We start from the raw sequence: 25940 nt of genomic DNA on the forward strand, positions 1-25940 counted from the left end.
TTTTTTCCATCTTTGAGCATATATCAGATTTTCTAATATCACTCATAGGTGCAGAACATCCATAGGCACTTAGCTTAGCATTTAAATTCAATTCTACTGCATATATTTTCCGGACAATATTGATACACCGTTTTTTAAAATAGAAAATGTGGTTATATGAAAAGAAATAGGATCAGAATAAATTGATATACAAGTTGGCAAAATGCTGATTTCTTTTATTGACAGTATGCCCAGACTTTTTATCAGAATAGGTCAGTATGAGAAAACAAATGAGAGGAGAAAGAAAAAAGAAAGTGAAAACACAGAGTCATTCAAAATGAAACCTCTCCAGGACATCTTCAGAGATTTACATTTCTTCCTTAAATCATCATGTCTGATCATCTGCAAATTTGATTAAGATAAAGGCCTCTGCATTCGAGGGACTGACAAATTTGTGAATTTGATCTTCATGGTTAATGCAGAATGTAGCTGGAAAGCACATGAAATATTGGAGTTGTTCTGACCTTGCAAGAGTTGGTGCTTTTGTGGAAAGTCTGTGCTTTTCAGACATTTCTTTACTAAAGTCAGGATAAATTGCTATCTAATTTTGATTCCATTTCAGCAGAGATTTTACTGATTGTTGGCAAAATGTATGTAGAATCTTGTCTCTTGCAGTGACATGCAGAAATTGCACAATCATAATATTTGAAAGAGTTGCAGTCCTCTGGCTTGTTACAGGAATTAAGATAACGTGTTCTATCTCAATTGGGAAGTACCCTCCCAGAGAGAGAAGCTTTTTGAAAAAATCCACCATATAGTCCAGGCCCCGAGTGTCCCTATTTTCCAGGGACATCCCTGATTTGATCCCGGATTCTCCCACTTTTCCTTAGGGTGACCCTATTTTCATTGGAGAAATGTTGGAGGGTATGTGGGATGTCCCTATTTTCATTGGAAAAATGCCGGAGGGTATGGAGTTATCCAACCCCCAAACAGTCTGAAGGCAAACCTGTATAGGGAAGTTTTTTTTTAATGTTTAATGTTTTATTATGTTTTTATATATGTTGGAAGCCGCCCAGAGTGGCTGGGGCAACTGAGTAAGATGGGTAGGGTATAAATAGTAAAATTATTATGGGATGGGACGTCCCTGTTTTCATCAGAGAAATGTTGCAGGGTATGTATGCTCTGCACCATATACTTTGCTTGAGTTGGAGGATTTTCAATGCCAATTATACACTGATTTTTCCAGTGTAACTATGACTCCAAACAGGTAATTCGTTTATCCAGAATATTATGGCTAGCTTGAGTAACGGTCTCATGGATATTCAAACGATCTTCATAGTGAACCATCTATCTTGCATCTGCTTCGGATCATTCTTAAGCTCTGCCAAGACTTTTCGGATTGGCTTCAGAACTTGTATTTGAGACAGGATCGCTTTCACTAAATCAGTATTCGAGTCCTCCTCCACCATTTTCTTTGACTCAACCAATAGTGACACAGTTGAACTTGAAGAAGCTACCCCTCATTAGCTCTAGCTCTTCATGGCTATACCTTGTCAGAAGGAAATAATATATAATAGGAGGGGTTTTTTTTACTGATAACCAGAGTCTTTGTCCAAGCAGCCTGATAATTCAGTAGTTTGAAAGCTTGTTGGTCAGGAGAGAAATGAAAGACATGTTTCACAGCACTACCTCCAAACTGGAAGACTGTTCCCCCTCCATTCAATGTTAGATTGGCTCCATTCATGGAGATTCCACTTAGGAATCATAAGAAACTAAGCTCAGACCTGCAACAGCTGTTTCAGGCCAAAGTGTCCTGTTTTCACAGTGGCCACCATGGGATACCTATGAGGAGGATATGAGTGCAAGAGCACTCTCCCCTCCTGTGGTTTCCAGCAACTGATATTCAAAAGCTTCACTGCCTCCGATGATGTAGGCAGAGTACAGCCTTTCCTCCTTCATGAATTTGTCGAACCTTCTTTTGAAGATGTCTAGGTTAGAGTAATAAGTATATCTACACGCTGCGTAAAGAAATCCATTGATCCATGTGGCTCAGTATTATCTACTCAGGCTGGCAGTAGTTTTCTTCCTTGTCGTCGACTGGTCAATCCTTTTTTTAACAAAACATACATTTATTTATAATAAAACGGAACAAAGTATAATGGCAGATGCCAAATACATAGGGGATAGCCAGAGCTAAGCACATAGGAACAGATTTCCAAAATCAAATGTAATAAATTAATATCACAAGGTGACAACTAACACATGTGGGTTTATCTTATTACTCCAGAACATTATAAAAATACTCCATTTTTAGACACTATCTTGTTGCCTTCCCTCTCTAGTTCTCATCAATTGTTTAAGTTTAATTATGCATACTATGTCCCATATTTTAGTTATCCATTATCCACCTGTCAGGGATTATTTAGTTGTGATTCCTGCATTGCAGAGGGTTGGACTAGATGACCCAACAGGGTACTTTCCAACTCTACAATGTTATGGTTATATGATTCTCTCATGGATGGTGTTCAATTCCCCCCCCCCCCATTTTTGTCAAATAATTATTTCTAGCAGCAGTTAAGAGGTGTTGCCTCAATTTCCTGCCCTCTGTTAGAACAGTTTCTTTACTGTGGCCAAATAGGAAAATCAGGGAGTCCATGGGCAAAACAGTCAATCCTTTTTAAGGCTATGTTGCTGGGGGACTTGGAACTTGGCAATGCAAGCATGGGCCTGGTATAAGAGGTGAGGGAGCCCTTGCTGAGGGGCAGGAACCTGCTGGCACCTTTGTCTCCTCCCTCCACCCTCCTGTTGCCAATCTCAGTCATAGGATCCGAAGCTCGGCCGTCTCTGACAACCCGTACATGGCTTTGTGGTCGTCAAAGAGCTTGCGGAGAGAATGGATGTACATGGCATGGTAGCGATCCACCATCTCACAGGTTGGGTTCTCCATCCTGGGCACCACCAGGGGCTCTCCAACTAAGGAGGGAAGAAGAAAGGAGAGGCTGAACATGTGCAGAAGGACAAAAAAGGAGGAGGACCTCATAGAATAGTAGAAGTGTAGGGCTGGGGAGATCCACCCAAGGTAATCTAGTTCAACTCACCTGCAAGACCAAGGTGAGATGATGTGGACCCTTCAGGGTACATGTGTTACTCTCTCTTTAATTATGCTATTTTAAATGTGCATTTTATATTTGACTTCCTTTAGTAATGTTTTCTTTTGAATTTTTTCTCTTAACTGTGATGAGTTAAATGTGCATTCTGTAGCTGACACCTTTGTAATGTTTAAGATTATATTTTCATTTCCTATTAATTATATTGTTTTGAATGTATAATTTAATATATGACTTCCTTAAGTAATGTTTTATTCTGCATAGTTTTATTTTATGTTTTAATGTGTTGTGAACCGCTTTTAGAATTTTTTTCTTTATAAATATAAAACCGTATAGAAAAAAAATGGTTAATAATACTACATAGGAAACCACCTTAGACCAAGTCAGACCCTTGGTCCATTAAGCTCAGTATTGCCTACACTGACTGGCAGAAGCTCTGCATGGTTTCAGGCAAGGGGACTGTTTCCCAGTCTTATCCAGACATGCTGGCAGAGATTGAACCCAGGACCTTCTGCATGCAGAGCAGATGCTCTACCACTGAGTTACAGCCTTTCCCCAATGATATACAAACTATGAACCCCATGATGCAATGAGAGATTTCAGATTACAAAACCCATGATTCAGTGAGAGACTACAGACTACTGTGAGCCATACTGCAGTGAGCTACAGCTATTCCATTTGAGGGTGTGGGTGGGTCAGGCAGCGGTGGAGCGAATGCCCGCGCTGCCTGGGGCAGGCGGGTGGAGCACCCCCCGAGGGTAGCGTGGCGGACACCCTCCATGAGCCACAGTTCAGGATTAAGAGAGGGGTGGGGAAGCGGCTGCCAACTCTCCCCTACTCTCTGCCACTGGGTCAGGCCTGACCCGGCAACGAATGTGGAGCTATTGCGGCCGAGCGCACCTCGCCACGGCCAAGGTGGGATGCTCTCCACTGCCAGGTCAGTAGTGACCCAGCGGCAGAGCCGCTGCTGTTGGGTGCAAGGTGTGCCATGGCCGAGGAGGGTGGGCGGCAGCGCTGCCACCCACTTGTCTGCTCTCCTCCCCCAGATCAAGCCTGACCGGGGGGGGGGGAGCAGAACTGCACCAGGCACAGTTGCTGCAGCCAAGGCGGTGTTCCTTCTGGTGTGGAGCTAGGCTATTATGAAGAAGCCTGCTGTGGGGGCTCCTGTTTGCGCCCCCATGGTCCCATTCCCCCCCCCCCCACGCTACGCCTCTGGGGTCAGGAAATACTCACTGACAGTGGTGACTGGTCTGGGGAAAGGAAGGAGTCCCCAGGAACGAACAGAGGAGAATCCCCTTCCATAAAAAAAGCAGGGGGAGAAGCCCAGGATCTTTCTGAATCTGTCCTGGATTCTCCGCATCCAGCTCCCTTCCTTGAAGAGAACCTGCTGGAAAAGGTCATTCTCCCCAAAGGAGAAAGCAGGAACCAGATGGGCCCTTGAAGAAAGAAAGCATGGAGGGATGTTAAGACAGAAACCACCTGAAAACAATCACATACACAGCCCAACAAGACAATGACAAAAATCCACCAACAGCATACAATTCAATATGGCTAACCTGATCCAAAACACCCACCCACTCACACATGAAAACGAAGATCACCACAGCCAATCACAAATGAACAACCACACCCTAGGCCAACCACACCCTAGACATTCTTTTTCTGAATGTCTCAACAAATGAAACTGATCTGTAAAAATGTTACTTGGAGGGGGGGAAAGAGAGAGAGAGACATTGCACATACTTTTGTAAATTAAGAAAATCTTTAATGAAAATACATTTAAAAAAACAACAACAATAAATCATGAGAAAACATGAGATTGTGATTCTTAAACAGCAAGGGGGGGGGTAAACTAGTTGACTCTTAAGCTCCCTTCCAACTCTACAATTCTATGATCAAGAGCCCCCTGCCCCAGGAATAAAGAACTCCCCTCAGAAATCTAACACACAAGAAGATGAAAAGAGTGTGGCTGCTAGATCAGGCCAAATGGGGCCCATCTAAGTCCAGCATCCTGTTTTCACAGTGACCAAATGCCACTTTGAGAACAGAATGGCCACAGTGGCCAAATGCCATAAGGAATCAAGATAGATTGCCTCTGTGCCTGAAGGTTGCGGAAGAGCTCTGCTGGATCAGGCCAGTGATCCATCTAAGTCCAGCATCCTCTTCTCGCAGTGAGCGACCAGGTCCCTGTTATTTGCAGCAAGGGTCTGGAAACCAAGCCTTGTGAGGAATGATGGAGGGAGTTGGGGATGTTTAGCCTGGAGATGATAAAGAGGTGCCATGATAGCCATCTTCAAATATCGAAAGGGTTGCAAGCTTGTTTTCGGCGGCTCTAGAGGGGAGGACCTGAACCAATGGGTTCAAATAACAAGAAAGAAGATTCCGACTCAACATTGGGAAGAACTTTCTGGTGGTGAAAGTCGTTCAACAGTGGGATGGACTCCCTTGGAAGGTGGTGGACTCTCCTTCCTTAGAACCTTTTATACAGAGGTTGGATTGCTGTCTGCAATCGAGGGCCCCCAAAAAACTTAAAAGGGAAAAAAAAACCCTGGATGTACATTTTCAAAATATAAGTTTAAAAACAAATAAAATAAAACCTACATACAGCAACAGTGTTTGTGTTGTGTATGGACCTATTAGGTCCATAAATTACCATATCGCATGTATTCAGTACAAAAAAACAGCAACAATTTGTTGTTGACAAAGGACAGCTGGACATATAAAGAGCCCCATTACTTTCAGTAGCTTAGGGCCTCATCAAACCTAAATCCGGCCCTGACTGTCTGCCAGGAATTCTTGCAGCTGTGACTCCACTCCTGCATTTCAAGGAGTTGGGCTAGATGTCCCTTAGGAGACCCTCCTATGATTCTGTGCAGGAGCTACCCACAACTACAACAACCATGATAGTAGCTTCCTTGACCCTCCAGAATCAAAATACACGTGCTGCTGAATATTGCTGCTAGAGTTTCATAGAAACATAGAATTATAGAGTTGGAAGGAACGTAACGGGTTGCCTAGTCCAAACCAGGGGCCACTGGTTGGCCAGTGTGGTACCTTTCTTCTGATTCATCTGAAGGACTCTTCAAATGCCATTGGCATCTTAAGTTTCTGGCCATCCTGAGGTCTCTCTGCCACCTGTCAGCTAGGAAAGGAATGTAATGTTCAACTGGTGGTACGCACCCATGTCGGAGCGCCATCCGAACAAACCCCTTGCGCTCACTCAGGATCAGCGTTGTCACTCCTGGCCGACAGGAGAGGGCCTCTGCTGCACCACCAACTACAATCGCTACAGCATTCCCAGTCCCATTCCGGGATATGAGGTATTCTATTGCCTTACGGGTCACAGGGAAGAGACCTAAAGGGCCACAGAATCAGAAGAGAGTTAGAAGTCGTCGTCATCCCCACCAACTTGCAGGGCTGTTGCATGCCCAAATCATTTCTTCAGCTTTTTAGACCTAAAGGGCTGATGATATAATAAAGAGACTGTGATGGCCTGGGAATCCGATTCAGAGGGTGAACCGGAGGAATCCCAGCCTGCACAGGAGGCCCCGCCTCCAGGGCCGGCTGAACTGGGGCAGGGCCTTGATTCTGAGGCGCCTGCACCTGTGCCAGATCCTCAGGAGCAGGCACCAGGTGAATCCACTCTGGCTCCAGAGGTGCTTGAGGACTCAGTGCCTACAGGTGAGTCTCCCCCTGGGCCCAGTAACCCTTCAGCCTCTCCTGAACTGCAGAGGCGCAGGGCAGAGAGGCGAAGGGAACTGGTTTCTCCCAGGAGGAGTGCTCGCCTTAAGGCCAGGAGAGGCAGGTCTCCTGGGGGCCGGGACCGCCCCTGGCCTCAGAGAAGATAAAGGCCAGTCAGCCCGGTCCCAGGTTGCGGGAGCAACGTCGTTGTTGAGTACCTGTTCCTGCCCGGACCCAGACCTGACCCTCCAGTGTTTCTGTCCCCGCCCGGCTTCCTGCTTCGGACCTCGCCCTGCTCCTTGTGAACTGTTTCCAGGCTAGTGACCCAGGACCGGACTTTGACTACGCCAACGGTAACCTTCCCCCCGGGACCAGCACAGAGACATCTGCACAGGGAATCAAATCATAGAATTGCAGGGTTGGAAGGGACCATCAAGAGCCATGTAATCCAACCCCCTGCAATGCAAGAATCACAACTAAAGCATCCATGACAGATGTCCCTCCAACCTCTGATAAAAACCTCCAAGGAAAGAGAGTCCATCACTTTTCAGGAGAGTCCATTCCACTGTTGAACAGCTCTTACTGTCTGAAAATTATTCCTGATATCTCCTTTCATGTAACCTGAATCCATAGGTTCATCCCACACTCTGAAGCAGCAGAAAACAAGCTTGCTCCGTCTTCAATTGGGCAACCCTTTAGATATTTGAAGATGACTCTCATGTCACCTCTAGGTCTCCTCTTCTCCAAGCTAAGCATCCCCAACACCCTCACCTGTTCCTGACAAGGCTTGGTTTCCAGACCTTTTATCATCTTGGTTACCTCTCTCTGTATGCATTCCAGCTTGTCAATATCATTCTGCCCTGAACTGGACACAGTATTCCAGTTATGGTCTGCCCAAGGAAGAATACAGTGATATTATTCCTTCCCTTGACCTTGACACTAGATTTCTGTTGATGCAGCCTAGAATAGCATTAGCTTTTTTGCTACTGCATCACACTATTGAATCATTTTCAGCTTGTGGTCTACGAAGATCCCTAGATCCTTTTCTCATGTACTACTGGCAAGCCAGGTGTCCCCCATATTTTATTTGTGCAGCTGCTTCTTCCTGCCTAAGTGTAGACCAGAGCTTTCCAAACTGTGTGTCATGACACATTTGTGTGTCAGCTGCAGTATGTAGGTGTGTCACGCGAACGCTTCCTATACTTCTCCCGGGGCTGGAAAGGGGTTAGTTTAATCTCCAATTTGCTAGTAAAACTGAATAACTGTGTTGAGAAATGATGCATGTCTAAAAAGTGTGTCACCAACACGAAAATTTTGGAAAGTTCTGCTTTAGATCCTTACTTTTGTCCCTATTGAAATTCAATTTGTTAGTTTGGGCACAGTCCTCAGATCTGTTAAGGTCATCCTGAATCCCGATCCTGTCTTCTGCAGTATTTGCTACCCCTCCCAGTTTGGTGACATCTGCAAATTGGATGAATATCCCCTCAATTCCTTAATCCAAGACATTTTTACAAATATGTTGAACAAGAAGGCCCAGAACAGAATCCTGCAGCACCCGACTTGTCACCTTTTTCCAGGATCTCAATGGAGACAGCACAGAAGAAGACACTCACCCCCACTCATTAGGTATTCCCTGAAGACAGGCAATCGGAAGTTGCCAGCCAGTGTGGCCAGGAAGGGTTTGATCCCAGGAAACTTTTCATGAAAGCCGGTGGCTCCAGTGACAAGGTTGCCGAAAGCTCCAACACAGAGGATCCCATGCGGGTGGATCCCGATGATGTAGTTGTGGCTGGGGAGCAGGTCATGAGTCTTCACCAGCTGAATGATATTAAAGAATGATATTGACAAATTCGACCAAGTGCTCTTAGTACACCAAAAGCTTAACATGTGTCAACAGTGTGATTCAGCAGCAAAAACTGCTAATGCAGTTCTAGGCTACTTCAACAGAAGTCTAGTGCTCAGATCAAGGGAAGTCATGCGACCACTTTATTCTGCCCTGGTCAGACCACACCTGGAGTCCTGTGTTCAGTTCTGAGCATTTCAGTTTAAGGAGGATATGAAGAAGGTGGGAGGTGTGCAGAGGAGGGCAACCAAGATGGCCTGGAAACCAAGCCTTATGAGGAATGGTTGAGGGAATTGGGTATATTCAGCCTAGAGAAAATGAGAATTAGAGGGAACATGAGAGCCATCTTCAAATATCTGAAGGACTGTTGTATGGAAGACAAAGGCAGCTTCTGTGCTGCTGCTCTGGAGGGGAGGATCCTGATGGATTCAAAGGGCAATAAACAATAATTCAGACTAAATAATTTTCTGAAGGTAAGAGCCATTTGCAATGGAACAGACTCACTCAGAAGGTGATGGGCTCTTCTTTACTGGAAGTTTTTAAGCAGAGGTTGGAAGGCCACCTGTCAGGGATTCTTGACCTGTGTTGCAGGCGGTTGGACTATATGAGTCATGGGGCCCTTCCAAGTCTACGGTTCTATGATTTTATGGCTTGCAGCCTCACCATGGCTGGGAAGACCCAGAAGCACCCTTGTACCACACACTGGTGCTTACCTGAATCGGAAAATAATCTCGGAAGTAATTCCAGATGGACCAGTTCCGGACCCAAATAGAACTTCTCCCACCTGCAGAAATGGGAAGACAGATTTATTCTAGCCTCTGAGTGCCCTTGCAACCAAGAGTTATAGAACGTAATAATGACTCTAGGAAAAGAAGGAAAAATTAAAAGGGGGGGGGGACAGGAACCATTGTACGTGGAAACACAAGTCTGCTGTCCAGCAATTGCTGCCACTGACCCCTCCATCTGGGTCTGCTGCAGGTGCCTCAAATTTGGTCTGGGAGGGTCTTCCTAAAAAGCAAATGGTTTATGGCCTTTATTTATTTCATTAAAATTTGCACCGTTTGATTGTTAAAACAAAACAAGCCATCCTCAAAGCGGTTTACAGAGAGAACCAAATAATAAGACCATTGGTTAAAACAGCTGAAAGCAAGTATTTAAAACATTCTAACAATAAAAAAATCAGAAATAAGCTAAAACCAGATTAAAACATACATTAATGTTCTACATGTCTGGGTAGGCTTACCTAAACAAAAATGTTTTTAACAGGCACCGAAAAAGGTACAGGGAAGGTACCTGTCTGATGTCAATAGGCAGGGAGTTCCAAAGTGTAGGTGCTACCACACTAATAGACTGATTTCTTAAAAATGTGGGACTGGGATTATGTGGCACCTGTAATGGTGTCAGTTCTGTGCATCAAAGTAGTCAAGAGGGCTCATATGGGGTAAAACGATCTCTCAGGTAAACTGGTCCTGAGTTTCTAAACCTTTCTAAACCAGGTCATACTTCATACCTCCCACCACCAATTTGTAAATATATAATCACTGTTGTGTCAATGAAGGTAAAGTCCACCATAGCTATGTGCCTGCCTTTCCAAGTAGCCCAGTGATGCATCACAGGGGGCTGGACTAGATGACCCTCTGGAGGCCCTTTGCAACTCTCCATGATTCTGTGAAAACAGATATTCATTTTGGGGGCATCTGGTTGGCCACTGTGGGAAAAGAATGCTGGAATGCAAGGGTCATTGCCATGATGCAGCAAGTTCTTCTTGTGTTCTTATGAGTGTCATCCAAAGGAAACCAAACACTGCCTGACCCTGGACCTGTTCACAGGGTCACAGAATCACACAGAGATGGAAGAGATCTGAAAGGGTCATCTAGTCCAAACACCTGTGATGCAGGAACCATTACAAAAGTTTGCTTTGCCCCTTCTCTTGCAGAAATGTCACGTTCTATAGCCTGCCACACAAGAGAGAGCTGCTCTTGTGGGATTCCTCTCTTTGTTGTCAGGTGTGATACTTAGACCTCTGAGGAGTGACGTTGGATGGACTTTGGGTTTGTGACAAAGCTGGGCAAACATTATGGGCTAGGCTGGGAGTACTGTCAAGGAATGCACAGAGTGTTTGCAGTCATGTGGCTGAAACAAACCTCCTGCTAACCTGGTTTCCCTTTTTCCTATCAGTGGGAATGGTCATTCCAACATCTCAGATACAAAGGTGATTCTCAAGTCGTTCATCACAGAATCACAGAATTGTAGAATCCCATTTTTCATCCACAGTGTACAAAAAACATTAGCTGAGGCACTTCTCCATCATGGAAGCATTAGGAATATTTTTCTGAGGGTAAGAATCATTCAACAGTGGAACGGGCTCCCATGGACTCTCCTTCCTTGAAGTCCTTTAAGCAGCTGGTCAGACGGCCATCTGTCAGGGATTCTTCAGCTGTGATTCCTACATTGCAGGCAGCTGGTCACTACATGATCCTAGAGGTCCCTTCCAACTCTACATAATTATATGATTTCATGGACCTGTGAAAGCAGGGTCCAAAGGGTACTACTGTGGCAACCACCCTCAGTTAATGTTCAAGGAGAACAAAATGCCTAAAGACAAATGCACACACACAAAAAAAGAGCTGTACCTTCAAACAAAATCCCTCTAAACAGCCAGGATGCTTCTTCACTCACCATTCTCAGGTGTATTCCAATCATAGATAAGCCAAACCAGGTAGAGAGCAGAAATGGGCCAGAAACTGGTGAAAGCCAGATAGATAAGGAGAATCAGGGAAACCATCCCTGAGGGAGAGGAAGAAAAAAATAGCTTATTTAGCTCAGTTAAAGCCACTTTATTAATTTATTTATTGCATTTATATCCCATGTGTTATGTGAGACCTTAGCTAAAAGCAGGCTGCAAGCAGCAGCTGAGACACAGAGACATGTTTGATTTCTGCTAGAATCCAGGGCTGTGAGTAAGGAAGAGGCAAGACTTTCTGAGGTGTTAATGCTTGTGGTCAGGTTGTATATATGTGTAAATAAACCATAAAGCCAAATGACACCACAGTCTCTGCTGTCCCTCATTCCAAGGAAACTGAACCCTAGGTAAGTGCTTGGAACACCTGGAATTTTGCTTTGCTCAGAGAGGCTTGTAACAATACATACATGCATACATTTACTCATTTACATATTCATTCATTCATTCATTCATTTTTTCCATTCAATCATTCATTCATTTGTATACTTACTTACTTCAAACTCTATATGGCTCAGGGCTCCTTTGAGAGCCAAACTGGTATAATGGTTAGAGAGCTGGGCTAAGACCCAGAGAGCCAGGCTCTAGTCCCCTGCTCAGCCACAAAACTCTCTGAATGTGACCTTGGGTAAGTCACCATCTCTCTGCCCAGCCTAATTTACAGGGTTGCTGTGAGGATAATATGAGCTGATCTTTGGCTCTGTGGTCTCAGGGCAACTGTTTGGCCAGAGAGATGGCTTGACCAAAGCACATGTGTCAAATCAGCCATCCCTTTGGAGGTCTTTTCCCATTGTGTTATCCTGGCAAATGTGTATTTTAAACCTCTGTTCTGAACTATGATGGAACTCACAGGTAGAGAAAACTTTTGTTTTATATATCTTTCTAGGAAGGATTGGAAAGGAAAGTGCCAACAATCACTATGTCACCAATGCAAAGGAAACCGGTTTCTTCACTGTCTCCTCAGTATTCTCCACTCCTGCTTTACTCCTTCAAGGCTCTCAGGTCTTGATTAACAGAATTGTACAGTTGGAAGGGACCCTGAGGGTTGTTTAGTGAAGTCCAACTAAATCTCAACTAAAGCATCCGTGACAGGGCCACCTGTGAGGTGGGTTAGGCCAAAAAGCAGTGGCTGGCCGGCCCCCAAACTTCCCCAATTGACTTCATGGCTGAGGGGGGATTTGAAGTCTGATCGCCCAGGTCCTAGTCTTATTTAATCCCCACAACTGCCCTGTGAGGTACGTTAAGGTGACGGGCAGTGACTGGTCCCCAGGATCATTTTGTAGCCGAGTAGGGATTCAAACCTCTCCCAGGTCCTAGGCCGAAACTCTAACCACCACATGACACTGTCCCTTTTCTCAAGGTGGCCATCAGTCAGAAAAAGAGTCACATTCTACTCACCCAGCATCAAGAAGCTGAAAATCCACTGGAGGACTGACAGGAGCTGGAGGCCAGCCAAGAAATCTCGTTTTGAAGGCCATGGCACAGCCAGCAGCACGCGGAGAGCAGCCTGGATGCTGGCATGGATCCCTGGAAAGGAAAAGGACACCCAGACCAGGTTGCACTGACCTGTTTGCTCAGCTTTTCTCCACCCTCCCACCATTGGGAGACGCCCTCAGTGACTGAACCAATCCCCAGAAACATCTGGTGGATTCCACCCTTGAGAAAAGCAGGTTGCGCCATCCAGTGACATACAGACAACAGGAGCATGCAGGACAAAGGGCAGGAAAGGTCATGGGCAGAATCACCCCTCTTTACCTAGGAAGGCAGCCAGCCAGCCAGCCAGCCAGTAACACGTATGCTGCTTAAGCATGGCATTTCAGCAAACAGAGACACCTGGCATTTCTGTGTGCATCAGCAGCCAGCCAGCCAGCCAGCGACACGTACGCTGCTTAAGCATGGCATTTCATCAAACAGAGACACGTGGCGTTTCTGTGTGCATCAGCATTCAATGCGAAAAGGATCTCAGGGGTCTTAGTAGACCACAAGCTTAAGGTGAGTCAACGGTGTGATGCAGCAGCAAAAATAGCTCATGCAAATCTCAGCTGCAACGATGGAGTTCTTGTGCCCAGCTCAAGGGAAGGAATAGTCGTACAATGATTGCCCATCTACAGAACTAAGCATACACTCTAATAGGGTCTGCCCCAAAGAATCATATAACTGTAGAGTTGGAAGGTGTCCCCAAGGGTTATCTAGTCCAATGCCTGCAATGCAGGAATCACAGCTAAGGAATCTCTGATAAACGAGCATTCAGACTCTGGTTTAAAAAAATTTAATGGAGTCCACCACCTTCCACAGTCATCTGTTCCTCTGTCAAATGGATCTTACCATCAGAAAATCATACCCAATGGAATCTTTCTTGTTGTTCGGGTCTCCTTCATTGGTTTGGGTCCTACCTTCTGAAGCACCAGAAAACAAGTTTGCTCCATCTTCCTCTGTGTATCACTTAAGGTATTTGAAGATGGCTATCATCAGTGCTATTTTACTAGAAAAAGAGGTGCCGGAATTCACCATGAACACCTCTCTTGTACTCTTAGAATGGCAACATTTGGTGCCCACCTGAGAGTGGCTGGAACTGAGTTCCATCTGAAAAAAAGCCCTGGCTCTCATATATCCTCTCAGTCTCCTCTTTTCTAGGCTAAATAACCTAAACTCCCTCAACCGTTCATCCTAATGCTTGGTTTCCAGACCGTTTATTTTCTTGGTTGCCCTCCTTTGCATACTTTCTAGCTTGTCAATATCCTTCTTAAATTGTGGTGCCTAGAACTGGACACAGGACTGCGAGTGAGGGCTGACCATTGCAGAATAGAGTTCCTTTAATTTAGACACACATCTTCTGTTGATGCCACCTAGATTCACATGGGGGATTTGCTGCTATGTCACACTGTTGCTTCATGTTAAGCCTGAAGTCTACCTAGACTCTCAAATTCTTTTCAAGCCAGATGTTCCCACATCCCATAATTGTGCATCTGCTTATTCCTGCCTAAGTGTTGACTCTTTTCCTAGATTCTTGTATTGCCACATCCCAGCAGTGTGAAAACAATGATGAAGAAAAGGGTTGGCAACCCAAGAATAAGTTCACCCTGGCCCGCCACCTGCCCTTGGGATGGTGGGTGGGAGGGTGGTGTCCAACTCTGGCAGCCAGAAATAGTGGCATGATATGAACTGATATTTGTTCAGACAGTTGGCAGGAGGATAAAGGTGAGAGTAAGGAAGGTCAGGGCAGATGATAGAGATGCAAACAGGCATTGCTTTGCATAAAGGATCATAGAATTACAAAACTGTAGAGTTGGAAGGGACTCTCAGGGGGTCACCTAGTTTAACCCCCTGTAATGCAGAAATTGCTTTAAAAAATTAGAGTTGTAGAGCTGAAAGGGACCACTCCAGCACAGGGGGCTATAGGTACTTGAATTTCCTACTAAAAGCCAGGTGCCATCTATGAAATGAATGAACTATACAACTGTAGAATTGTAGATTAAGCAGGGAACTCCTGTTAAGCTTGCATGGCATCAGGGACCTAGTTCTGATATTGTGCTTTATCCTACAGTTTTAAGCCTAAGGAGAAATGCAAGGGGATAAAGTTGAAAGACTCTGAGGATCGTGGGTTGAAGATATTATATGTATCATCCCATGGAAGGATGATGATATTGAAGCTCTCATGCTTCCTAAAAATGAACAACATTGATCATGTATTATAATATACTAATGTTACCATAAGATTGCATTTCTGGTTCTAAGGCCAAGTATAGTTTTCATCTATCTCAACCAATACAACAATTAGGGGAGCCAATTAAAACAAGTAGAGGATTTATCTTTGTCCTTTGGTGATTTGGGGGAGGGGGTATCATTGTTTGCAGAATCCCAGTGAATAATCTGACCAGTAAAACAAAGGTGCAGATCTTTTCTGTACAAACATTGGAATGAATTGGGTGAACTGTAAATGCTTCGGATGTGAGTCTTCACACCAAGATATTTTGCAAATGCCTTAAAAAAAAAACAACCAGTGCCGCAGAATTGCACATATCCATCTTGATTTATATAAGAAAATGGCAACTGCAGAGAAGGGCTGCAGAGAAGGGCTGCGCCGTTCCCAGAGTGATTTAACAGACAATTCCTCATTCCAGGGAATTATAACTTTGGGACAGGGATAAAGGCCTCCTATAGCAACACTTAGAACTCTGGACAAACTACAGCTCCCAGGATCCTCTGGTGAGAGGGTATCTGGGGGGGAGCCATAACTGTTTAGGCTGGTTATCTGCGAGGTGAGGAAAATGGAAAATGGAAACTTCTAGACTGCAAAGCATGAGAAAAGGTATACCAACAACAAAAGAAAGGAAATGACACCTCCTGCCTCCAAAAATGAATGTTCCTATGCATATCCAATTAACCATACCTCCATCAGAAAATGGTACCAGGTGCTATTTTCACACACACACACACACACACACACGGAAGGAGAATTGCACTGACTAAGCTTCTGTCCTAAGCAGAGGAAAACTAAATGATGCCATAGTTTTTGAGCAGTTATACTGGTGAAAGTGGCACAATTCAATATCTTCTCCCTGTTGATGACCTAAGGGCTCAGATCAACCAAGGCACAGAAAATAATACCTCAGATCCGTACAAAATGCCAGGAGTAAAAAGGACACCCTCAAACATGACAGTGATGAATTCCCCTTTGAGATATTCACATGGATAAATAAAAGGAATTTCAGTTGGCCGGAAAGAACATAAAGTGAAAGCCTTTGCAGATGACTTGGTGCTAACTATAGAAGAACCATTAAATAATGGCAAAGAAGTTATTAAAGAAATAGAACAATTTGGACAAGTAGCAGGTTTTAAATTAAACAAAAGCAAGACTAAAATATTAGTTAAAAATATGAAACAAGACTTGGTTGCTATGTTGCAGCAGGGAATTGGTATAGAAGTAGTTTAAAAAGTTAAGTATTTAGGAATTTGGTTAACCACAATGAACATAGATTTATTTCAAAATAACTATATACCGGTGTGGAATGGAATTAAGAGAGACATGGAAATATGGGGAAGAATGAAATTATCATTTGGGGGAAGGATTTCAACTATAAAAATGAATGTGCTACCAAAGATTTTATTTTTGTTTCAATCAATTCCTATAATCAAGGGGGCAGCAATTTTTAAAGAATGGCAAAAAGCAATTTCAAGATATGTCTGGCAGGGGAAGAAACCAAGAATACAATATAAGTTGTTAACAGATGTTAAAGAAAGAGGGGGCTTCGCCCTGCCAGACTTGAAGTTGTACTATGAAGCGGTATGCCTCTGTTGGTTAAAGGAATGGATGCTGTTAAGAAATACAGATTTGTTGGATTTAGAAGGTTATGACAATAGATTTGGTTGGCATGCATATCTATGGTATAATAAAACAAAAATCCATAAAGGATTTGGTAATCACATATTTCGAAGATCTTTATATGAAGTATGGGACTGGTATAAAAACTTATTAGAACATAAAACACTGTGGTGGTTATCTCCATTAGAAGCTATGAGTGTGAAAAAGATAAATATGAGTAAAAATTGGATTACCTATGAGAATTTGTTGTGGGGGAAAGGAAATAAATGGAAAATGAAACCATATGAAGAAGTTAAAGAATATGTAAATGATTGGTTGCACTATCACCAAGTCAATGAAATATATAAAGAGGATTTAAAGGAAAAAGGATTTGATGATAAAAAATCAAAATTTGAAATAGAAATATTAAACAATGAATGTAAAGCAATGTCTAAAATGTATAAAATACTGCTGGAATGGCATTTGAAAGATGAGGAAGTGAAATCGGTAATGATGCATTGGGCAAAAGACTTTGGATATAATATACAGCTTGAAGAATGGGAAAGGTTGTGGAATGAAAGGATAAAATTTACAGCCTATAATGCTTTGAAAGAGAACATGATGAAAATGATATTTAGATGGTATATTACACAAGTGACATTAGCTAAAATGTATAAGACAAATAATAAATGTTGGAAATGTAAAGAAAAAGAAGGAACATTTTATCATATGTGGTGGGAATGTAAAAAAGTAAAGAACTTCTGGGAAATGATATATAATGAGATGAAAAAGATCTTGAAATATACATTTTTTTAAAAACCAGAAGCATTTTTACTTGGTATTATAGGTCAGGACATTAATAGGCAAGATGTTAAATTGTTTTTATATGCAACAACTGCGGCAAGAGTATTGTTAGCCCAGAAATGGAAACAAGAAGAAATTCCGATGAAAGAAAAATGGCAGATGAAATTAATGGACTACACAGAACTGGACAAAATGACAGGAAGGATTCGAAACCTGCGGGACCAGAGATTTATAGAAAATTGGAAGAAGTATATGAATTATTTGAAGAGCAACTGTAATCAACAAATTACGCTAGTAGGACTACAAGAAGTTTTGTAAGGAGAAATATACAAAGTGTTACAAAGTAGAAAAAGATAGAGATATTGGTTATGAGTTTGAAATGTAATAGGGAAGATAAGAAATGCATACAGAGAGATTAGATTGGAAAATTTCCAGACAGGATTGATGGAAGTCAAAAATTTGAATAAGATGTAAAAGTACGTTTAATTACTGTTGAAAATGATTTGTTAAAAAAACTAATAAAAAATTATATATATATAAAGAGAGATATTCACATGGATATTTTGATAGCCTCATATCACAGAATTATAGGGTTGGAAGTGCTCAAAATTGTCATCTAGTCCACCCCCTGCAACGCAGACATCACAGAGTCACTAACAGATGGCAAGCCAACCTCTGTTTTAAAAGCTCCAGTGGAAGAGAGTCCACCACCATCTGAGAGAGTCAGTTCTGCTGTTGAACAGCTCTTACTCTCCTGGGGTTTTGGAGACTGGCTCAGGTGACGAGACAGAAGCCCAGTTCTGCCCCCAAGTAGTAGAAGTTCTTGAGCCCAGGCAAGGGGGGTCCAGTCAGAAGGTGAGAGGCAGCGCCAAGGAGTCTGGGAGCCCAGAGACTGGGAGGCCTCATGTGGCATCATCAATTTTGCCAAGAGGATCTGAACATCACTGACTGGTATGGTTCTGAGTCCCAGATATTGCGGGGTGTTCTTCAACCTGTTAAGACCCTCGGGAGTCCAATGCACCCCTGAGATTTCTTGCAATAAGATCTGGAAATTTTCAGATGGGGTCTCTCTCATCAGTAAGGGATTTTAGTGCCTGTTTTCAAAAGGTGTTAAAAGCTCTGGTCATTTAAGCTTTGATTTCTGGTAACACTATGAAGTGGGTTACTGGAATGTTGAATGGAGCGTGCTTGTTTTCTACTGCTCCAGAGGATAGGACCCAAACTGATGGATTCCAGCTGCAAAGAAGAAGAGTCCAGCTCTGGCAGTAAAAGCCATTTGACAGTGGAATGGACTCCCTCAAAAGCTTAACATGAGGCAACGGTGTGATCCAGCAGCGAAGAAAGCTAATGCCATACTAGCCTGCATTAATGGAAGACTAGAGTCCAGATCAAGGGAAGTACTGCATTGGCCTGAATATAAGCCTCACTTTCCCCCCAAATTCCAAACGTGAAAAGTTAAAGTGTGGCTTATATTTGCAACATTACAGTATGCAGCAAGGAGCGCAAGGCAAACAGCGCCAGGAGCGTGGCGAAGCAGTGCCTGCCCCACGCGTAGTGCCCCATCCTCTCCAGAAGGAGCCAGGAAGGGAGCTGCTTATATTTGTGGATTTTTTCTTTTTTCTCCTCCAATTTTTAAGGTCCTGCTTATATTTGGGTGTGGCTTATATTCGGGCCAATATGGTAATAGTCTTGCTCTATTCTGCCTTGGTCAGACCACACCTGGAATACTGTGTCCAATTCTGGACACCACAATTTAAGAAGGATATTGACAAGCTGAACCATGTGCATAGGTAGACAGCCAATATGATCAGGGGTCTGGAAACCAAGCCTTATGAAGAACAGTTAATGGAGTTGGCATGTTTAGCCTGGAAAAAAGGAGACAGAGAGGAGATATGATAGCCATCTTCAAATATCTAAAGGGCTGTCACATGGAGGATGGAGCAAACTTGTTTTCTCCTACTCTGAAAGGTAGGACCCGAACCAATGGATTCAAGTTACAAGAAAGGAAATTCCAACTAAACATCAAGAATAACTTTCTGACAGTAAGAGTTGTTGGAATCCCTTGGAAAGTGGTGGACTCTCCTTTATTGGAGATTTTTCAACAGAGATTGGATGGGCATCTGTCATGGATGCTTTAGCTGAGATTCCTGCACTGCAGGGGATGGACTAGATAACTCTTGATGGTCCTTCCAACTCTAAAAAAAACCTCTTATTCCATCTCACAAGCATGGCCAAGTTGTGACTGGCTGAAGGTCCCATCCCCGCTTCCCCACATCCTACCTGCAGGAGAGGGAAGTTTGAAGAATTTTAGCCCATCTGGTCTCTCAGAGCCCATCCTGTCCTACTGTGACTGATAAGGAAAGTATTTGGTCAAGGTCTTTCCCGCCTCTTGGCCTCGAGACTCCCACATCGGCATTTTATTTCCTCATGGCTAAAATATGGTGAAACATTAACCACTGCCACAGATGTCACAGCCCAATATGGACTAAAATAATGAAGGAGGTTGCCAACCAATCCCCTCTTAGAGAAAAGTACTTAACTTAAAAACTCAGGAGCTAAACAGGGAGGGAGGGATCATAGAATCCTGGTATTGTAGAGTTGGAAGAAATCCCAAGGGTATTCTAGTCCAGTCCCCTGCAATGCAGGAATCTCAAGTAAAGCATCCATCCATAAAATCAACATCTGCTTTAAAACCTCCTAGGAAGGAGAGTCCACCACCTCCCGACGAAGTTCATTCCATGATCAAACAGCTCTTACCGTCAGAAAGTTCTTCTCGATGTTTAGTTGGACTCTCCTTTCTTGTCATTTGAATCCATCATTTCAGGTACAACCCCCCCCCCCAGGGTAGCAGAAAACAAGCTTGCTCCGTCTTCTGTGGGGCAACCCTTTCAATATCTGAGGTTGACTCACATATCACTTCTTGGTCTCCTCTTCTCCAAGCTAAACATGCCCAACTCCTTCACTTGTTCCTCACAAGGTTGGGTTTCCAGACTTTTTATCATTTTGGACACCCTCCTCTGCACATGTTCCACCTTATCAATATTTCTCTTAAATGGTGGCACCCAGAACTGGACACAGTGCTCCAGGTGGGGTCTGACCAAGGCAGAATAAAGAAGTATTATGACTTCCCTTGATCTGGACACTAGACTTTTGTTGATACAGCCTAGAATAGCACCAGCTTATTTTTGTTCAGCTTGTGGTCTACAAAATCATTTTTGCACTTTCAAGTCTGGTGTCCCCCATCCTATAGCTGTGCATCTGATTATTCCTGCCTAAGTGCAGACCCTTACACTAGTCCCTTTCATTCATCTGCAAGGTGCTGTGCCACTGAATGGACATATGCTCATCAAGAAGCCATCTGCTTGCAAGACAGAATAGGTGGTTTCCTGAAATCAAGATAAATAACATCCACAGCATCTCTACAATCTGTAAAGGTTGCCATCTGATTTCTTTTTTTAATGCAATTGTATTTTTGTTAAACTGGTTAGAAATACACTTCAATCTTCCCTGGGATCAATCCCAGATCACCAGATTCCATCCACAGACATTCCTAAAACCCTTGAGACTTGTTTTGTGCCCCCAAATCAAAATGTGTTACTCAGGAAACAGCCAGCTGTTGCACAATTACCATGAAAACCCACATCACCCAATGATTTTTTAAAGGGACCTTTTTGGTAGACATATTTGCTATAGCTTTAAATCTTATGCTGCCTTTTCCCTTACCACTCTGGTTTTGGAAATATGCAGCAATGAGAGTCTTCATGGCGATCTCAGACACCCGGACACCCTTTTGCAACCTTTCTCAGACTTCGGTCTGGCGGGGTTTGCAAAGCAATGAACTCTGGAGTTGAGCTTTTGACCACGTTCAGGCTCCAGGACAGCTGAACTAGGAGGAGGGGTGAGGCAGTGAACAAATCCTGATCCTGCTTCCTCTTTGGAAAAAAATAAATAGGTAAGGTAGGACAGGGAAACACAGAGGTTCAGAGAACACAGGATGTAGAACGGGTAAATCAAAGATGACTCTTTTTGTAAAAGACCCAGTGAAAGTGTTTTAATTCTTTAAGGGTTACATGAAGAATTTAGCAGAAGATTTGCGTGTAAAATGTAGTCCCTGGGATCTCCATGGAGGAGGTTTAGAATAATAGAAATGTAGAGTTGGGATTGATCCCAAGGGTCATCTAGTCCAACCCCCTGCAATGCAGTAATCATAGCTAAATTTTTAAAAGGCAGCCAAGATCATCCCATTGTTGAATTCTTCTCCTCAAACCAAATTCCATGTTTTGGCTGAAATGCAAGAGAGAGGAAAGGAAAGAACAAACACCCATCTCTCCTGACAAATCTTAGGTCAGAAAGCCATTCAACCCCCAATTAATTAATTGCTTGTGGGTTTTTAAGCAGAGGTTAGATGGCCATCTGTAAGATTGTTGAGCTATGATTCCTGGACTGGAGGGACTAGATGATCCTTGGGGTCTCTTCCACCTCTACTATTGTATGGTTCTGCATTAGTGGAGATAAATGACTAGGATTGATGGGCTTTAACAAGGATTAGACAAATGTGTGGAAAACAATCTATGCCTGTTAACAGGAATGGAAGCTTTCTGCTTAGCAGTATTAAACATATCTCTCTTCTTACAATATAACAGAGGTTTGACAGATCATTCCCATCATATTGTTATACACCACCCCAATCTCCACAGCTGTGCAAGATTCCAGGGGCTACAGGCATTTATCCCAGGCTCACGTGTCCTTTGAAATGAGGCACAGCGGAGACAGTGGTGTCTTTATGATGTAAGCAACCCACATTTTGCTTGGGGACTACTTTCTGGGTCATCATGTATGTTGGCAGGGCACACATAAGCCCACCCTGCTCCGCTGTGCTCTCTTCTGGATCCAAAACTGGTCTATGCATGCATGTTCACGTACTGTGAAAGCACACAAAACAGGAGATTGCATGTTTATAGTTTACTTACATATACAGTGGTACCTCTGGTTACGTACTTAATTCGTTCCGGAGGTCCGTTCTTAACCTGAAACTGTTCTTAACCTGAAGCACCACTTTAGCTAATAGGGCATCCTGCTGCCGCCGCGCCACCGGAGCACGATTTCTGTTCTCATCCTGAAGCAAAGTTCTTAACCCGAGGTACTATTTCTGGGTTAGCGGAGTCTGTAACCTGAAGTGTATGTAACCTGAAGCGTATGTAACCAGAGGTACCACTGTATATGCAACCTGAGCATACTATGGAGGGGTTCAAAGCATTACACTGAAAACAGGTTCTCACTCTCTCGTCGGCTGCAATGTTGGGTCCAAAACTGCCAGCCCACAATTGTGCTCTGATCCTGCTTTCTCTCTAGCTGACAAACTGCTTTCCAAATGTTAACTTTCCTTCAGCTTACATCACCGCCCACTCCAATTCTGCCCCTCCCTCCTAAAACTCTGCCTTTTTTGTCTCTTACTATCTCTCAATCCAGGCTCTACCCTTCTGCCTCCAGCAGAGAGTTTTTGCCTTGTTGATAGTCATCACACTGTCTTTATTTGCTTAATGACTCAGGCTAGCCTGGACACAGGAAGATTTGTTTTGCCTGTATTTTACCTATACTAAACACAGTGTCTGGCAATCAGAACTTAGCAGACTCCGGGCACCCCACAAATTCATAAAAATGTGCACAAAAGGAGGCTCTGGGGGCTTTCGGTGGGTCAAGGCCAGAGTCCCTGATAATAATAATAATAATAATAATAATAATAATAATAATTTATTTTTTATACCCTGCCCATCTGGCTGGGTTTCTCCAGCCACTCTGGGTGGCTTTCAACAAAATATTAAAATACAATAGTCTATTAAACATTAAAAGCTTCCCTAAACAGGCCTGCCTTCAGATGTCTTCTAAAAGTCTGGTAGTTGTTTTTCTCTTTGACATCTGGTGGGAGGGTGTTCCACTGGGCGGATGCCACTACTGAAAAGGCCCTCTGCCTGGTTCCCTGTAACTTGGCTTCTCGCAGCGAGGGAACCGCCAGAAGGCCCTCGGCGCTGGACCTCAGTGTCCGGGTAGAAAGATGGGGGTGGAGACGTTCCTTCAGATATACTGGACTAAGGCCGTTTAGGGCTTTAAAGGTCTGCACCAACACTTTGAATTGTGCTCGGAAACGTACTGGGAGCCAATGTAGGTCTTTCAAGACCAATGTTATGTGGTCTCAGCAGCCGCTCCCAGTCACCAGTCTAGCTGCCACATTCTGGATTAGTTGTAGTTTCCGGGTCACTTTCAAAGGTAGCCCCACATAGAGCACATTGTAGTAGTCCAAGCGAGAGATAACTAGAGCATGCACCACTCTGGTGAGACAGTCTGCGGGCAGGTAGGGTCTGATAAACAGCTGCCCTGGACACAGATTTGACCTGCACCTCCATAGCTAGCTGAGTCCAAAATGACTCCAGGCTGCGCACCTGGTCCTTCAGGGGCACAGCTACCCAATTCAGGACCAGGGAGTCCTCCACACCTGCCTGCCTTCTGTTCCCCAAAAACAGTACTTCTGTCTTGTCAGGATTCAACCTCAATCTGTTAGCCGCCATCCATCCTCCAACCACCTCCAGACACACAGGACCTTCACCACCTTCACTGGTTTTGAGCTGAAAGAGATGTAGAGCTGGGTATCATCTGCATACTGATGAACACCCAGCCCAAACCCCCTGATGATCTCTCCCAGCGGCTTCATATAGATGTTGAAAAGCACGGGAAAGGACGGAACCCTGAGACACCCCACAAGTGAGAGCCCAGGGGCCTGAACACTCATCCCCCACCACCACTTTCTGAACACGGCCCAGGAGGAAGGAGTGGAACTACTGTATAACAGTGCCTCCTGACTATTGGTTTAAAAACCAATATTGGTTTTAAACCAATAGAATAGCCTGACTATTGGTTTAAAAACTGGAAAGGAATTTTAAAAATGTTGCATAAATGGAGCAAAATTCAGGCAAATAGTAAAAGAAATAAATATGCATCCTGACACTGATGCTAGTTTAAGATACAGAACTTTGATGCTATTCTTTTTTTACTGAAAAAATGTGACCTAACCCAGTGCTAGTGTGATGGTCAGAGTGTTGGGCTAGGACCTGGGAGAGACCAAGTTTCAAATCCTGCTACTTGGCCATGTTTACTGAGCACCACCTTGGGAGTCAGTCACTGCCTCTCAACCTAACCTACCCCACACAGTGTTGTTGTGAGGGCAAAATGAGAATGGTGAGAATATGCCAAAGTTCTGATAGCCCAGAAATGGAAAACACCGGAATTACCAACTGTGAAGGAGTGGCAGACAAAGATGGTTGAATATGCGGAATTAGCAAAACTGACCCATAGGATTTTTAGTCAGGAGGAAACAAGGTACCAAAAAGAATGGAGTAAATTTATGGTCTATATAAGTGAGAACTGTAGAAACTTGAAGACGTTAGCAGTACTGAAATAAAACTTATGTCATGGCTTACTACTAAGGAACTGTGGATTAGATTGGAATAAGAAAACCTGCAGAAGGGAAGGAGGGAAGTCAACTGCTCCACGGAGTGTAAAATAAGACAGATGTAAAAAGATTTGAAATATCTTTGTATTTTGTTGGTGTTGGTGTATTTGAAATGAAAACTTAATAAAAAGCATTTTTTTAAAAAAAGAGAGAATGGTGAGAATAATGTATGCTGCCCTGAGCTCCTTGAAGGAAAAGTTGGGATGGAAATGTAATCAATATTGAAATAAATAAATTTGTACCCTTCGTTTTCCACTTTGTAGAAGTGTGGTTTTATTATTGGAAATACACTCTTGAAAGCCATGATTATGGATCTGAAGCATAAATTGTAGCTCCTGTGTTTTTAACCCTCAAAAATTAATCAGGATTCAGGAAAAGTCACGTTCACTTTCTTGCTGATTCAGCAGTTTCATGCGGGATTTTATATTTTCTGACTCGCCGATCAAAAACAGGTGGACCCCCCATTCGGCAATTCCTGCGATGGCCGGATTCCTGCATTGCTCGGTACCCTTGTACCTCTGCAATCCTATAATACTATGGATCTGTATTAGTGGATATGGTAGATTAGCAACAACAATAACAGTATAATACCTGGGAGCCACCTTCGTGAGATTAATATCCTGAAAGGTGGCGTAATGTTAAAAATGTCCATCAACCTTCCTCAGCCTACAACTCCCATCAGGCCCCACCAGCGCTACCACCGCCCCACCAGTCCAGCGCCGTCCAATCAGCCCGCCGGCCGTCCTGGCCGACAGTGATGGGAGTTATAGTCCAAATTCCCAGGTTGGGGAAGGGACGCTGTCTCTCATTGTCATATTTCAAAACTTGGGGGAACATAGCGTGCGTGTGACTCAGCGTCGTGGGGGAGTAGAAGAGGGGCCCTTATGCTCCCTTATGAGAAATTCGGCTCTCTCTTTCCCCACCAACGGCCCCGCGCCCTGCACCCCGCCTCTGGCTTCAGACCTAGGCCTCCTCAGTTG

General features: G+C 43.7%; 1 protein-coding gene across 1 annotated transcript; it reads right to left on the reverse strand.

The window, feature by feature from the left end:
* Window positions 1-194: 194 nt before the first annotated feature.
* LOC308468019 (diacylglycerol O-acyltransferase 2-like) lies at window positions 195-25893 on the reverse strand. The gene is made up of 9 exons (XM_080989931.1): window positions 25552-25893; window positions 21180-22378; window positions 12749-12877; window positions 11290-11397; window positions 9324-9394; window positions 8381-8585; window positions 6267-6441; window positions 4320-4522; window positions 195-2952 (listed from the first exon to the last, which is right to left on the reverse strand). The coding sequence occupies exons 2-9, from the start codon at window positions 21217-21219 to the stop codon at window positions 2798-2800; spliced, it is 1086 nt and encodes a 361-aa protein (XP_080846057.1). The 5' UTR covers window positions 21220-22378; window positions 25552-25893; the 3' UTR covers window positions 195-2797.
* Between the last annotated feature and the right edge of the window lie 47 nt (window positions 25894-25940).

This window comes from Podarcis pityusensis (genome assembly GCF_964106645.2).
Source record: "Podarcis pityusensis genome assembly, chromosome: Z".
Taxonomy (NCBI): domain Eukaryota; kingdom Metazoa; phylum Chordata; class Lepidosauria; order Squamata; family Lacertidae; genus Podarcis; species Podarcis pityusensis.

Bases quoted from the DNA above. Each gene is read 5' to 3' on its own strand.
- LOC308468019 (XM_080989931.1), bottom strand. From the start codon at position 21,219: ATGAAGACTCTCATTGCTGCATATTTCCAAAACCAGAGTG. The intron at 12,878-21,179 runs GTAAGGGAAAAG...TTTCCTTTCCAG, and splicing joins ATATTTCCAAAACCAGAGTG to GGATCCATGCCAGCATCCAG. The intron at 4,523-6,266 runs GTGCGTACCACC...TCTTTCTTCAAG, and splicing joins CGGATGGCGCTCCGACATGG to GGCCCATCTGGTTCCTGCTT.